The sequence below is a fragment of the Onychostoma macrolepis genome, chromosome 15, assembly GCF_012432095.1.
Source record: "Onychostoma macrolepis isolate SWU-2019 chromosome 15, ASM1243209v1, whole genome shotgun sequence".
NCBI lineage: Eukaryota > Metazoa > Chordata > Actinopteri > Cypriniformes > Cyprinidae > Onychostoma > Onychostoma macrolepis.
The window spans coordinates 5,650,514-5,667,406 of record NC_081169.1 but is presented as its reverse complement, the minus strand read 5'-3'; the positions used below and the strand labels follow the sequence as shown (position 1 = coordinate 5,667,406).

General features: G+C 35.8%; 1 protein-coding gene across 1 annotated transcript in view; it reads left to right on the top strand.

Annotated features, from left to right (window-relative positions):
* Positions 1–15,872, top strand: part of arrb1 (arrestin, beta 1) — a 34,987-nt gene extending 19,115 nt beyond the window's left edge. Inside the window, exons 2-16 of the mRNA XM_058799712.1 lie at positions 4,833–4,863; positions 5,499–5,559; positions 5,940–5,984; positions 6,385–6,581; positions 6,710–6,769; positions 6,888–6,955; positions 7,556–7,691; positions 9,682–9,766; positions 9,853–9,925; positions 10,017–10,154; positions 10,240–10,323; positions 11,129–11,152; positions 11,579–11,649; positions 12,148–12,199; positions 13,301–15,872. Coding sequence (XP_058655695.1) covers positions 4,833–4,863; positions 5,499–5,559; positions 5,940–5,984; positions 6,385–6,581; positions 6,710–6,769; positions 6,888–6,955; positions 7,556–7,691; positions 9,682–9,766; positions 9,853–9,925; positions 10,017–10,154; positions 10,240–10,323; positions 11,129–11,152; positions 11,579–11,649; positions 12,148–12,199; positions 13,301–13,412 — 1,237 coding nt within the window. The 3' untranslated portion in view covers positions 13,413–15,872. The remainder of the gene's footprint in view (positions 1–4,832; positions 4,864–5,498; positions 5,560–5,939; positions 5,985–6,384; positions 6,582–6,709; positions 6,770–6,887; positions 6,956–7,555; positions 7,692–9,681; positions 9,767–9,852; positions 9,926–10,016; positions 10,155–10,239; positions 10,324–11,128; positions 11,153–11,578; positions 11,650–12,147; positions 12,200–13,300) is intronic.
* The last annotated feature ends 1,021 nt before the right edge of the window (positions 15,873–16,893 follow it).

Genomic DNA, 16,893 nt, shown 5'->3' with positions numbered 1-16,893 from the left:
TATTTAAGCAACACCAGCTGTACCATGGTAACTTAAACAGAGAAACTTCACTGACAGTCACTGATTTACATTTATTCATTTATCAGATGCTGTTATCTGGCTTACATGTGACGTGAGGGGGAAAAAAACAACAATTTATCAGAAGTCATTACCAATAACATTTAGAGATAGGAACAGTAGTATTTTTATTTTTATTTTTTTACATTGTCTTCCATAACTCAGAGACTGCTACAAAAATGCAAAAACGGAAATAAACGCAAAATTTTATGACTGAAAAGAAAAGAAGCAAATAAATATATATATTTTTTATTTATTTATTAGCGGTCCCCACTATAAAAAATATAGAGCTTGGCATAACTAGAAATATTATGTATAGGCCTAATCTTTGTTAAAATGTCCAAAATTAATAAAGGCATGACCAGGTTTTCCAAGACAGTTGTTCAGGGGTTAATTTTTAATAGGAACTGTCTTGATTTGTTTTAGCTTTGCTTATTTTATTTTATATGAAGTCATTTTAAGTCATCTTAAGGCCCCTTTGGGGTTAATATTATGAAGCTAATATTGTGGTTTATAACAACTCTTTGTTTTGTGCAAAATAGGTTGCACATTAGTGCCATTACAATCACTTCAAATGATGTCTTCTAATGCTCAAGCCATAAAAATCCCACAAACTTGTGTTTTTGAAGACGCTAATGATTCACACTCACTGCTTTAATAGTAAGCAGCTTTTTGCTAACTGCCAAGATCTCCATCATTACACACTTTTTATTGTACCAAAATGCTTCCTCTGAAAGCCTAATGTCCATTAATGAGGACACTCCTCTAATAAGGATGTAAAGTTGAGAGGATATGCTGGTGCCCAGCGGGATTTGTGGAGACACCACGGCTAATTTACAGCAGCATTAGAACTTAACAGAGAGGAAAGCTGGGTAATTTAATTGAAGCCCTTTAACTAGAACAAACATGCCTGTAGGCTATCAGTAGATATGGCAGTAAAAAGACTGAGAAGGTTTTGTGTTTCACCTGCCAAACTTTAGCATTGACCGCAAGGTCTTGCCTGAGCAAGAACTTTAGGAATAATATTAACACTGTTTTGAGAGTGTTCTGTCTTCTACTCACAATCAATCTATCACGCTAAACTGAGTACTGTATCCCATAATGCAATGCACTGTAAAACCTGATAAGTTAAGAATACTCAAAACATTTGAGGAAACTTATTGCCTCAAAATATTTGAGTAAACAAACTCATTTTTTGTTTTAAGTTAGTAGAGATTAAAATTTTTATGACAAATGGGGCGGGGCTGAGAGCCATGGGAGCCAAGCCAAGCCTCTCTTCCATGATCCCACCCCACTCTTCACAATGATATTTACAAATAACTTGCTTCCATAAACAGCCCATTCATTCTGATCTTTATAATTAAGTGCTAGTTAGAAAAATCACACTAGCACGTGCTAATGTAGTTATCAAAAATACTCTCACTGAACACTTGCATGTAACTAGTTATACAACATGCAGTATATATAGTCTATAAGTTTTGCTGTCCATCCTCAACCTAACCACAGGCTCTACTCTTCACCATAATGGTAACACTACAAAACCAACATAACCGAAACCTATGTAAATCAAATGTAACATAACACAACATTTAAGGACTAACTTATGTCTCCCTATGTTAATCTTGTGCAAAACACACAAAATAACACTTAATTTCAACATTTATTTTTCCTTGTTGACTGATGTAAAGCATGCTGGGAACTAGAAAACTCAATCATTTTAAATTCAGCTTACTACAACGACATTTTGAGTTTACAGAACTTATTTCAATTAAGTCGAATTTACTTTTATTATTATTTGAGTGAATTAACTCATTTCATTTAATTCATTTCACTGTTCGGTTTTACAGTGTGTGCTTGATTAGACTTTTCATTTCCAATGTCACAAATGAACTGGGAGTAATATTTTTTGACCTGCTTCTATATTTGATCACACAGCCAAGATTTAAAGGGTCAGATCACCCAGAAACTTACATGCTGTCATCATTTAGTCCTTCATGTCATGCCAAAAGACTTTCTTTCATCTTCGGAACACAAATGAGGATATTTTTAATGAAACGTTTCTGTCCCTCCAATGAAAGTTCATTCCTTCCAGACTTTGATGCTTCAAAAAGTTCATAAAGACACATTAAAAGTAATCTATCTGAATTGAGTGGTTTAAGAAACACAACCACTTTATATGATATAACAGATTTACTTTACACTTTTACTCACACATGAACATTAATCAATGCACATACATAGAGCACATAAACAATGGTAAATGGAAGCTCAAACTTGCTTGCTTGATGCAAGTGTTGTCGTTTCAAGATTAATAATAAGTGTATTTTAACAAAATTAACTTTTTTATTTTTGAGATTTTATTTACATCTCTCATTTAAAGGGGTCATCGGATGCCCATTTTCCACAAGTTGATATGATTCTTTAGGGTCTTAATGAAAAGTCTATAACATACTTTGGTTAAAATCTCTCAATGGTTGTGTAAAAAAACACCTTTTTTACCTTGTCAAAATCAGCTCTGTTTTCAGCAAACCATTTTAGTGCATGTTCCTTTAAATGCTAATGAGTTCTTCTGACCCCGCCCCTCTCTTCAGTGGGGTGACAAGCTGTTCTCATGAGACTGTTTACTTTAGGCGCGGAACTTTCTAACTAGCACGTTATTAGGAAAGGTGATTTGCAAAGAGTCATAAAAGTACCTTATACTCACTTCTTCTGTAGGTGAAGCTGGATCACAAATGATTCACGCGAACATAAACGCATTTAGGTAGATCGGGGGGCACATTCCCTTCAAAAACAAAGGTAATCCACTGTGTCTTCAGCGAATCAGATGTCAGGAGTAAATGACTACTGCTATGTTCATTATTACATCCAACAACAAAACACCTCAATCGTTTAGGAGCCATTCTTTACAGCTGCTCCGGCAGTGAAACAATGGTGGACTGTCTACAGCTCACTCAGGGCGGGTCTAAGGTAAAACGCTAGTGTCAGTTAACAATCGTGAGAGGGGCCTGGGTCTGTGTGACGTCACACAGACAGGCATGTGAGAATGGCTTGATATGAGAAAGGGGAAATGATTTAACGAGATAAAAAATTAAAAAACACTGGTGAACCATACTCAGAATTTGTGCTCTGCATGTACTCATCCAAGTGCACACACAGCAGTGAGAAGTGAACAAACAGACACACACACACACACACACACACCCAGACCCAGAGCAGTGGGCAGCCATATTGCTGCGGGGCCCGGGGAGCAGTTGGGGGATTGGTGCTTTGCTCAAGTGTCTCACCTCAGTTGCAGTATTTAAGGTGGAGAGAGCGCTGGACATTCACTCCCCCCACCTACAATTCCTGCCGGACCTGAGACTCGAACCCACGACCTTTGGATTACAAATCCAACTCTCTAACCCACTATTAGGCCACGACTGCCCCAGATAAAATGTTTATCAGTTAAAATAAGGATGCATGAGCAGGACGTATTGCAATGTGCTATGCAGTATGCTAACGTAGTTTCTCATTCTGAACATAGCCTATGTCTAACCTTAGGTTAGTCCATTTTAAAAATGTTAAGGAATGAAAATGTATTTCTTTTGTTGTTGTTTACAAAGAGTGGCACCATTAGTCTTTGTGCATAAAGAAAAAAAGTTTAGCCCACTAACAAAACCATTTTTGTTTCGCTTAGGCCATATACAAACAGATAAAACGCCCCAGCGTGCCTTTAAAAATTTAGGCCATCACATTGGCACAAGGCTGATTTACGACTTCATTTACTGTTGTTTTGCTGTAGGGTGCTGTCTGTGAAAGGGATGGCTGAACTGTGGATGAGGAGCTAAGAAATGTTATTATTTCAGTCCCACTGAGGCAGCCAATCTTTCTACAGATATAGAGAAACATATTAGGATTAAAAAAAGTCTCAGAAAACAAACAGACAAACTGCTAATTATTTCTTAGTAAAAATTGCAGATAATGTGGCCTATTTGTAGCGGTTTATGAACATGGATATAAACAATAAGCAGTTTTGCTATATTGTGCTTTGATTATACTGCATCTATTCGGGTAAAGTTGTATATAAACTGTACTTTATATATCCAACTTTTTATACAGAGCTGTGAAATAATACAATGCACAGTATGTAAAGTTGGATATACTTATGGCAGTTGTTGGAGTGATTCATTTATGTGGTATTAAGGATTATGAACCCTGTAAGATTTTATTCAAATTACAGCAATAACAGTTTGGTGTAGTAACAAGCCTACTATTTGGTGATGTGTATCATTGTCATGGTTAAATGATGCACAGAAGGTTAAAACTTTGATCATATCACCCACCCCAGTCAATTGAAAGTCATGGCATGGCATAACACATTGTACATGGTTTATAAAATCTTTAGTTCCCTAATGTGCAAGACACAGGCAACTGTTGGAAGGAATGAAAAACTCCAGGTGATGTTAGATAATTGAGTTAAAAAACAACAAAAAAACAGTCAACACAACGGGAGCAAGTTTGGCTGATTTGCTGATATAATGACTCAAGTACTCAAAATTTCTGCATGATATTTAAATAAACCACACACAGAAAACAGAAATGAGTGCCCTTAAAGTAAAGAGCATCCAGATTGCTTGTTTTAAGGGTCTTGCATCGGCCATGCAACTGCCATTGGCTTGTCACAGAGACAAGTGTGATTTCTCAGGACACCACCAACTTATATCTCCTTTAAATAGCTACATCTTAGCAAAGTTTAGTGTATTTTATCATCTTATGAAACTCTTCTGTTTCCACAGGGTGTTCAAGAAGGCTAGTCCGAATGGAAAGGTAATATTACATTTATTTTGTGCCTCCTTCATTTCTAACGGCAGTGTTACTGTCTGTTGTTTTGATTCTGATCCTGCAAAGGTTTTCTGTCAGAGTGCAGCACAGCCTGTTATGAAATGTTTATGACTGAATAACCACAAATATTGAGCAACAAAGTACCTCTTGTTCCAAAATTTGATTTGATGCTTGCGACACGGTTAGCCAGACAGATGGGTCCCAGCTCGCAATGGTTGTGCGGTTAGCATATAGCCACGAGTCTATATGTATCATTAGCAAGGAGACGCGCGGTGCGCCACAACAGTCCTTGAGCAGGAAGCGGGCGTGGGGCGAATATGAAAGAGGGGCATATGACTCAGCACCCAGCCTTCTGCAAATCTGGGACAGGATCGGCACAACACAATCATTACAGAAACATATATTCAAATGGGACGACTCAGTAATGGGCTTTGATAGAAAATGCACTAAAAAGACAATTTAGCGCTCATAACTTCATAAAAGCATTAACTTTGCAGATAATTATAAAAGTGCACATGCACAATGGCACAAATGGACATTTCAGCTCAGTTCAAAATGTTCTATCTTTGAATTGTTTTATGTGTTGTGCTAATACTGTCATTTTATGATTGTCTTTTTAGTTAACTGTGTACCTTGGTAAGAGGGATTTCGTCGACCATGTGGATCTTGTGGAGCCTGTTGGTAGGCAATAAGATACACAATCTTAACTTATAGTTTCACTTTATGTAGTGATCATGTTACATTGTAATTACATTGCAATTAACATGTCATAAATATGTATGTGCACTTTGTAATTATATAATGAAGCTGCTTGCAAATACAATTGATTAAAATGACTCATTTACTAATGTAAATGATTAAACTTACATTATTAATCTATTCATCTATTACATTATTCAAACTTAAATTATTCATCAAAGAAAACACATTTGCTCACTTCATGTTTTAAACAGAGTTTGATGTCTTGGATTAAAAATTAAAGTAATAATATAACAATCATTTCACAGCTAAGCAGGTATAAGTTTGACTTTTTAGCTATAATGTATTTTTTGCTCTTGCAGATGGTGTGGTTTTAATTGATCCAGAGTACTTGAAAGAGAGAAAAGGTGAGATTTTAATTTTTTGAAAGCATCACAGTATAGTAATAACCAAACTGAGCCTTTGCTGAAGTTCCCTGCCTCACATATTTTTCTCCTCATTTTCACATCCCCTCTCTAAAATTTCAGAAGAGATCTTATTACAAACTGTGCTCAGATTTGAAAGATACCAGCCATCATAAATCAGAGATCTCAGTATGAACTCAAACCTCACTCATTACATCTTTCTCCGAGGCTAATATCCGAGCTGCGCTTTCGACATTAATTATATAGCTCTGTACACTTACCGTATGTCAATAATTTTCCCATTTGTTGATGGTTTTCTTTCATTAGGAACAAGAAGTACAAAGTTGACTGTAAATCCATTAACCGTACAGTTATTGAGAAGTTTGTTTTTATTCTTCCTCAGTTTTTGTGACCTTGACGTGTGCTTTCCGCTATGGACGGGAGGACTTGGACGTTCTTGGCTTGACGTTTCGCAAAGACCTCTTCGTGGCCAACATCCAGGCATTTCCTCCTGTGCCTGAAGAGAAAAAGAGCTTGACACGTCTACAAGAGCGACTGATAAAGAAACTTGGAGAACATGCTTACCCCTTCACATTTGAGGTGACACTTCTTATTTTCTTGATGCCAAGTATGTGATATTGAATTCAATTTTGATTACATTTGGCGCCTTTGTTATATTTGTGCTACGATTACATTCTCAACATTAAATGTCAAACATTTTCTCACAGATTCCTCCGAACTTACCCTGTTCTGTCACGTTACAACCAGGGCCAGAGGATACAGGAAAGGTACATTTTCCTTCAAATAATGTTTCATGATGTTGGTTTTGATAGATAAGTAAAAGGGCTTTGCAGAATTCTCAGTTTCACACTCTAGAGTAACATTTTCTTATTCCTATCTGCAAAGGCCTGCGGGGTTGACTTTGAAGTGAAAGCTTTCTGTGCAGAAAACGTTGAAGAAAAAATCCACAAAAGGTACAGCCTTTCACAATGGCACCCAACCGAGTAACTGACACAAAGCAACATATAAAACATAACCTTTCTTTTAAACATTTGTCGGAATGTGTTTTTGGAAAATATGGGAGACAAACGAGACAAAATGATTTTTCGATCGAATACATTTGAGAAAGTGTCTTATTATGATTACTAATTTCATTTCGTCTGGGTTTTTGTCAGATTCAAATGAGTGGTCTGTCTAACAGGCAGTAATGCAAGATTTTTTTATTATAAGTTTATTTATTATTAGTTTTGTAAACCAATCACTGTTACTGATTTAATAATCACAAGCCTCACACAATTTGTGCCATGAATAGAAATGATACTTAAACAGGGTATTTTGTTGAGGAATGATGTGCTATTACTCTTAAATGATCAGAGTTAAGATAAAATGTCTGAAAAAAACAAAACAAATCCTTATATAAGGACACACAACAAACCCAAAGCAACATGCTAGAAAACCGCTCACGTTAGTTACACATCACACTGTCCTGGCAAGCACTCACAAGATAGAGTTCGTAAAAGTCAATAAATGTCACACATTATGATATGTATGCCCCATTACTTGCCATTTTACAGGAATTCAGTGCGTCTGGTCATCAGAAAAGTGCAGTATGCTCCAGAGAAGCCGGGCCCACAGCCAATGGCTGAAACCACAAGGCAGTTTCTCATGTCAGATAAACCTTTACATTTGGAGGCCTCACTTGACAAAGAGGTAGGATTGTCTGGTTACTCAGCTGGTCTGAATAAGATTAAATGTCTGACAATTGAGAAAAGACAACATCACAGTTACTTATTAGTAACCCAAGTTAATCCAATGACAATGGGTACATCTAGTGATGGAACCAGGGTATTACAACTGAAATCCTGCAGGCACAATGTTACTTATAGTAGTATATAATAATAATAATATATATTTTTTTAATATGTTCTGTTGACCTTATGAAAACTCAGAAACTCATGCAGACATTATTGAAGCTTTAAAAAAAGGTAATAATAAACATTTGGCATGGAAGTATAATGCTACAATCTGCAATGCATTCACAGAAATCATGAATCTGAAAATTAATTAGATTTATTTAGTTATAATTTTAGACCTGGGATCTCCTTAATGACTTTTGGCGTGTTATTAAATGTAATGCCTGTTCATTGGTACATATTTTATAGAAACACCTGGGAACACTAACTGAACAGAATAGAAACAGAATCACTGAAAAATTTATAAAAAATTACAGTATATATGTACAGCAGGTAAAATAAGTATTGAACACGTCACCGTTTTTCCCAGTAAATATATTTCTAAAGGTGCTGCTGACTTGAAATTTTCACCAGATGTCGGTAACAACCCAAGTAATCCAAACATACAAATAAAACAAAACAAATAAGTTCAGAAATTAAGTTGTGTGTAATAAAATGGAATGACACAGGGAAAAAGTATTGAACTACTGAAATGTATTTTTAAATGTATTTAAAAAGCCTTTGTTGGTAACGACAGCTTCAAGACGCCTCCTGTAGGAGAAACTAGTCGCATGCATTGCTCGGGTGTGATTTTGGCTCATTCTTCCTCACAAACAGTCTTCAAATCTTGAAGGTTCTATGAGCCTCTTCTATGAACTCTGATCTTTAGTTCTTATTTTCTATTGGATTCAAGTCAGGTGATTGGCTGGCCATTCTAGCAGCTTTATTCTCTTTCTCTGAAACCAAATCAAGAGTTTCCTTGGCTGTGTTTCATTTTGGGACTGAACCAGCTAATATTAATTTCCACTGACGAGGTGCAGGATTGCTTTCTAATTACTGATAAGATTTCAACTGGTGTTTTGGCTTTCCATGACTTTTTGCACCTCCCTTTCTTAATGTGTTCAATACTTTTTCCCTGTGTCATTCCATTTTATTACACACAACTTAATTTCTGAACTTGTTTGTTTTGTTTTATTTGTATGTATGGATTACTTGGGTTGTTACCGACATCTGGTGAAAATTTCAAGTCAACAGCACCTTTAGAAATATATTTACTGAGAAAAACGGTGACGTGTTCAATACTTATTTTACTCGCTGTATACACACACACACACAACACACACACACACACACACACATACATATATATCCATTTGGATTACATAATTTTAACATTAAGTATGAAAATGTAACAGGTAAGAAATTATTACAATTATAAAACTATATTCATAAAGTATAGAATTCTTTATTTTATTGAAACAATCATATTTTCAGAATCAGTTAGAATCAGCATAAATCTGTCCATTGTAAAAACTATTAATTTTGTTTCAGTATGAACAGAGTTAAAATAGCTGTGAAACCAGCAATATTCAGCTTTCTAAAAAAATGTATGATTTATTGATGAGAAATATATAAACCTGGTTGTTGTGTATTCAAAACATTTAGTTCATTAGTACAGTAACAGAAGTCTTGCCTGTTTCTTTTATGTGTGACTGACAAATATGCATCACATTAAGTTTTTTTAAAATGGTATAATTCAAATGGATGGAAATTTTGTATTCAAATGCACGCATCTTAAATATTTAGGCCAAAAGTAGATATAATATAATTACAATATCAGATCATACTGTCTTTTTTTTTTTTTTTACAAACACATACTGTACATAGTACAGATATTTATTTTTCCCCCTGCACTGCCATTTACTCTTGTTGTTTGCATGACATTCTTTGTGCTTAATGTCTTTCAGATTTACTATCATGGTGAACCAATCAGTGTCAACGTCCATGTCACAAACAACACAAACAAGACAGTAAAAAAAATAAAGATTTCAGGTCATTCAGTTATTCACAGTGAAGACACTTTGTATTTACACTAGTGTATAGTTAAGAAACAATAACACTTATTTCTATTATTCTAGTGCGTCAATATGCTGATATCTGCCTCTTCAACACTGCCCAGTACAAGTGTCCAGTGGCGACAGAGGAATCAGAGTAAGTCCTCTGCAAACTGGACACTCAGCTACCGTATGAGAACACAAGTTGACATCTGAATAATTGCTCTCTGTTTTGTGTTGTGTTCTAGTGATTTTGTGGCCCCCAGTTCTACATTTTGTAAAGTATACACTCTCACGCCTTTCCTTGCGAATAACCGAGAGAAACGCGGCTTGGCTCTGGATGGCAAACTCAAACATGAAGACACAAATTTAGCCTCAAGTACATTGTAAGTACAGTCTCTCATTTGAAAGTGGATTGTGTTTCTTGTAAGGTTTATTAATTCACCTTTCCATGGCATTGTTTCTCAAAAGGTTAAGAGAGGGAGCCAATAAGGAAATTCTGGGCATCATTGTTTCTTATAAGGTGAAAGTGAAGCTGGTGGTGTCTCGTGGAGGGTAAGTGCACATTTTGGTCATCCTGTGTGGTGTGTGCTGCTGGAATAAACTTTACAATAGCATTTGCAACATGTTCTCACTCCCAACTTGTCACATACTGATGTCTGGTCAGGGCCCCTTGGCTTCATTTGGCTTGATTTCAGTTGTAAAAATAGAAATTATTTTATTTACTTTTGTACTTTCACAGATATTTTGAGCACCTAACCCTACCCTACCCTAAGCCTACCCACTTACCCACTACCAACAATAGAAAACACGTAAAAGGCAAATAAAAGTACAGTCCCAAGTATTTACTGCAAAAACGGACCAAAAATCTGCAATCTACCAAGAGCAGCGCAAATTACTGCCAGCTTTTTTGGGCGTTAAATAATGGCGCAAATACCAGTAATTTGACGAGTGCAAACATTTGTAAATTGCGTTGCGTGATTCATTTTAATACTCTCCTCCCATTTTACGTCTGAAAGGGAAACTCCTTCAAATGCATATTCAAATGCATATAATATGACTAATTATATGTGTGGTAATGTTAGAAATTTTAAACATATTTGTTTATGCAATGAGACAGATACCAGCCAAAAATGTGGACACAAATTATATTTTGGATCATGAGAAACATTCATTCTGGTGTGCATGACGTAGTTTATATGAAATAAGTTTTTTTTTTTGGATAAAGATAGACAAATTGGAGGCTAGATAGATAGATTTGACTCCCTTTACTCATTCCAAGGTTACACTGAAATCACTGCTGAATCAATATGGAATGCTTATTATTGTAATTCAGTAAGATCATGTTTTATTTTTTCAGGCTGCTTGGAGATCTTGCATCAAGGTACTGTGATCTTTATGTTTATTCCTACCAGAAATTCTTCTTTTATAGTGTGTGCAATTGTTTGACACCCTCCCCTTGAAACCGGATTAAGGCTGCTCCATAGTGAATTTCATTGACTAGGACTGACCGTATACTGAAGAGTCTGTCTTACACAGCTGACTCCAGCCAATTGTGCTCATTAGAGATTCCTATAAGTAGCCAAGCCTTTGGCTGGAAGCACAGACAGGCTCAGACACTTGAGAAGATGCCATCAATTACTGGACCATTTGTGCTGATACTTTAAGGCCAGTGGTTCCAGCACTCTGTTAGCACCTCATGAGTGGTGGGATTGAGGTTTGGGTGCAGCGTATCCTAAATGGTCAGAGTTTATTTGGTTATCATGCCTCTTGGATGCCTTACTCTCATGTTCTGTGTTTCCCTCTCCAGTGATGTTGCCGTTGAGCTCCCCTTTACATTAATGCATCCCAAACCATTGGAGGAATCGATCTACAGAGATGGTATGTTACAGATTGCCTTTTTATCTGCTTTCACATTTCTCTGGTGAACTAGTTTAAAAGTAGGGTTTATTTTTACCATGATATCAGTTACTGCAACTTACACAGGGAAAATAAAATGTATAATACAATATGTTTTTAAAGATAATATAATATTCTAAATATGTAAATATGCTTAAAAAATACAAATAAAAATATATAAAGAATATACACCTTTTAACTCCTAACATATCAGTACAGAATTCCATCTGTACAAATCTGTGGAGAACAGTCAAAATCTAAAAACTGACAAATAATGTTTTGTGGTTGTTTGATTGAGTAGCTGCCAATGGGTGAGATTTTAGTAGCAAAGAAATTCAAAAATAATAACGGTTTTGTCAAATGAAAAGATCTATATGCCAACAGCTTTGTAAAAGGGGTATAAGGGGCTTTAAGTGGGAAATTTTGCCCATTACCTACAGAGTGCCAATCAATATTCTCTTTGCAACCTTCTTGTTTTAGCTCCAGAAAATGATGCCCCTATTGACACAAACCTCATTGAATTTGATACAAAGTAAGTGAAAGTCTTTTCCATGGTTTAATTGGACTTTAACCTACTAAACTGCTCTGAGTCTTGTGGTTATACATAGTTACACGTCATTCATGTACACTACCTGTCATCATAAGTTTGGAATTATGATGTTTTATGCTTTTATTATAAAATATTATTAGAGTTTAAAATAGTTGTTTTCTGATTTAATTCTGTATAGTGTAATTTATACATGTGATGCAAAGCAGAATTTTTTGCTCCGTCTTTCGGATGAGACGTTAAACCGAGGTCCTGACTCTCTGTGGTCATTAAAAAAAATCCCATGACACTCATCGTAAAGAGTAGGGGTGTAACCCCAGTGTTCTGGCCAAATTCCCTCCACTGGCCCTTGTCTATCATGGCTTCCCAATAATCCCCATCCACTTGATTGGCTCTATGACACTCTCTTCTCTCCACCTGTAGCTGGTGTGTGGTGAGCGCACTGGCGCCGTTGTCCTGTGGCTGCCGTCGCATCATCCAAGTGGATGCTGCACACTGGTGGTGGTTGAGGAGAGACCCCTCACATGATTGTAAAGCGCTTTGGGTGTATTGCAATACACATTAAAGCGCTATATAAATGCCTCATTCATTCATTCATTCATTCATTACTTGTCACATGATCTTTCAGAAAATGTTTTGCAAGCGTATTACAAAGGATTTCAGCATTGATAAGGATAAGAAATGTTTCTTGGGCACCGAATCAGCATATTAAAATGATTTCTGAAGGATCATGTGACATAAGAGTGGAATAATAATGCTGAAAATTCAATTTGTAGTGAAACTTTATCTAACTGAGTGAGAGGAATCGCAAGAAACGGTCCTGATCCTGGTTCAGATTCTATTCCACTAAAGTGATTCCGGTTCTTTACGAAAAAATCTTTTTGTTTGATTTTTACCAAAGCTACTTGAAGAGGAAAAAAAAAAAAATGTAATGTCAAAAACAGTAATGATTGCTCACTGCTTATCTTTCTGTACTTTGTCAACTTCTTGTCTATAAGAAAAAGATAACAGCTTGTAATGCACAACAAAAATGTGTTCAGGGAAACACAACAACTGATGAATGTTTCTCTAATTGTTTGTCCCTAGTGATGATGACATCATCTTCGAGGACTTTGCTCGACAACGACTGATCGGGGCAAAAGATGACAAAGACGAAGACGAGGAGGGTGCCGATTCGCCCAAACTGAATGACAGATAGATTGCAGATAAGAGTTTCCTGTGTTGTGCCGATACAAGAGACCCTTTTGAGATAACCTGGAAAAATGGGACACCCTTTAACACACTCACAGTGGTGCAGTTGTTGTGTTCTTGTTCACATTTGTCTCTTCCATCCTGCAAGGGTGTACAGTAAAAACTTAAGTGTAGAAAATGTGACCTTGTTGTCGAAGCGATTAGAAGGTGAGGTTTTAGTTGATAGGCCGGCCACTGAGTGCCTCGGGTATTTGAGGGTCTTTTAGGGTTGAGGCAATGGCTTCTCATCTTAGCTAAATCAAACGTCAGTGGTAGCATGCCTTTGTTGTTGCTTTGTTTTATAGATTCTTCCTTTGGTTAGAACTGAGGAAGATTTTAAGGGCCGTGATTTAGTTTTGAATCATATTTAATGTATGGAATTTATTGTTTTAATTACTGTAAATGGAACTGGATTTAGTATTTTTTATTATAAAAGCTGCCAAATTGAATCATCTTTATAATGTCTAATGTCTCAACTGAGAGCTTTTGAATCAGTCATGCAGAGTGAACGTATTTTTTTTTCCACTTTTAGATAAAAAGTCATATCTAAAAGCTATCTTACCTAATAAAAGTTATGGATACACTACTGATAAAAAGACTACATGACACAATGCAACAACCATTTATGACAATTTTTTTTTTTTTCTCTTAACAGTCTTCAATTATTTCTAAAAGTGGGTTTCTATGAAATCATTTAATTATAAAAAATGCCTATATATCTTTAAGGGGACTATATATTACTATATGATATTTTTACATAAGTGAAGCTTCTCAATCAGAGCACCTATGAATAGTCATGAGCTACAAACATTCCAGTTACAGTCTCTGTTCTGAATAAAGCATACGTGTGCTTAAATCTGTCTCTTCTGTGGAACAGAAAAGAATCTTTGAAGAATGTTCTGGTATATTTTTCCCATGCTATCACAATTCATTTAAAAGCTCCAAAATATCATGAAAAATCATCCCTTCAACTTGTGCCATGTGCATATTGTATGAATTGTTCTGAATGAATAGGGTTGTGTGAGGAAGAAACCAACATTTAAGTTGTTATTCATGAATAATCTTTCCAGCACTCTGGAACTGGATCAGTTTTTGAATGAATTATTTAATAATTCATTATTCAGTCTTGTGAACCGGATTAGTCTATTCATTGAATAGATCAGACTCAAAAGAACAACTTGTTGAATTGAGAATTGGAGAATCAATTGGACTGTTTCTCTGAACAGTTCTAGCTCAACTGTTTACTATTGTGCTCTTTTTAGAGCAGCTTTACAGCAGAATTGAATTTTGTTTGTATTATTGGAACACTATTTTCCTGTTTAACACTGTAAAGCTGCTTAGACACAATATGTATTGTATAAAGTGCTATATAAATAAAGATGACTTAACTTGACTTTAACAAATCAAAAAGACTTCAGCACAGACTCACATGGAAAGCTTCTTTGACACTTTCAAGACGCTTTTTCTCCATATGGTCCTTTTTGAAGCTTGAAAGCCCTATTGTAAATGCATTGAAAAAACAACCAGCACATTCCTTAAATATCTCGTGTTCCATGAAAGAAATAATGTTGTGCAGGTTTAGAAACAAAATAACAGTTAATAAATGACTTTAATAAGAGTTACAATTTTTGGGCGAACTTTTAATTTCATGTCCAAACTCCTCTAGACCCATTCAGTAATTCTCTGAACTGGAGAGCCACTAAAACGAAATTTGATTGGAAATGTAGCCATTTATACATTGCAAAGATTATTGTGCTTTCTATATGAATGAGGCCTTGATTTATTGCATGAAACGTCAAAAATTTGTATGTTTTGTGAATGAAACATTTTTGTAAAAAAGAAAAGAAAGAAAGAAAAAAGACAGACAGAAAGAAAGAATGATTAAATAAAAATAGATTGTTAAGTGAACTGATATAATATAATTCCCATGTGCTGGATAAACCACAATTATAAAATAAACTTGATTACTGGCATAAGGCAAGATGTGTCAAGAAATGGTATTGATTATTCAATGTAAGACAAAATTACAATATATTAAATATATAATGCTCTATATATTAAAGTCTTTGTTTCTTCTTTATATTCTATGTATTTACATTTAATGGAACATCAAATGATACAAATATAGGTACAACATACAGTTCAAATGAAGACTAAGTATTTATTTAGTACACTTGTGGTATGCGTCGTCAGTGGATCAAACAGTTAATGTATTGCACTACACTACAGTCCTTGTAACCACAAAAGAAATCTCAATTGTGTCTAATTGTGTCATTGTTTTAAATTTTCTCCTTGTATCAGTTCAAATGAAGCCCTTCTGTAGCCCAAACAGTAAAGTATAGCACTGCAGCAACACCAAGGTCATGGGCATGATTCCCAAGGAAAGCAAGAACTGTGTGAAACAATGTGTACCTTGAATGCAATGTTGCATTGGATAAAAGCATCTGTCAAATGCATAAATATGAATGTCTGAGACAATATTTTTTGTTTCACTGTGATGATTATGGTGAAACAGTCAGAGTGAGACTGTTGATTTACAGTATGAGCACAATGTGATTGCTCATTTCAAAAATGGAAGAGGCTGCATTGTGGTACAAAGCAGGAAGGATGTAACAGCACTCCACACCACTCCAGTGGATGCACAAGTGATGCACTAACAGTGCATGGAGATCACCAATGTTTCACTATATTTTTCACTGTATACATTACAATATTTAAAGTTTATTAGGGGTTCAAGCACGTAGCGCTGAAACCCTATTGTAATTGTTAGAATGGCCATGGATCAGCGATCTCCACATAAAACTGATCGTGCAGACCAAACTGTAAGTCGTAGAGACTTGAAACTTGGAGGGATGGTAGTACTCACACCACCTACAACGTGACCTAGGCTCGCCCCAATCAACCTGACGGGGCGCTACAGTGATCAAAAGTACGAAATCGCTTATAACGCATGTCTTATGTTGTTGGAATCCTTGGCTCACGCCAGACAAACGCACATCAGATTTGATCATGAGCCTGGTAACATTTTCGAAAATTTTGAAAACCCTACTTTTGCAAACTAGTCCTAGGTTTTTTGCCAAACCAGTGCAGAGAGTTCCTCTGGACAGTGAATATCAATAATTATCAAAAATAAGTTGAACTTTCAACTCATTGTCGGAAAGGAATGGCAAAATGTTTGAAAGGGTCAGGGCCACTTTTAGTAAAATGCCTATAACTCCTGAACGGAATGAGATATCTTCGCCACACTTAGAAAAATTATGTAAGAGCTCAATCTGAGGTCACAGGGAAAACAATCGTGGAGCTTGGCCACTTGGTGGCCCTATAAGAGGGAAAAAGCTTAAAAATGGCTGTAACTGCACACCCATTTGTCCTATTCACATGAAAATTGGTGTGCAAAGTCTGCAAGACATTTGCGTATCTGAAAAAAAAAAAAAAAATGGCCGCCATTG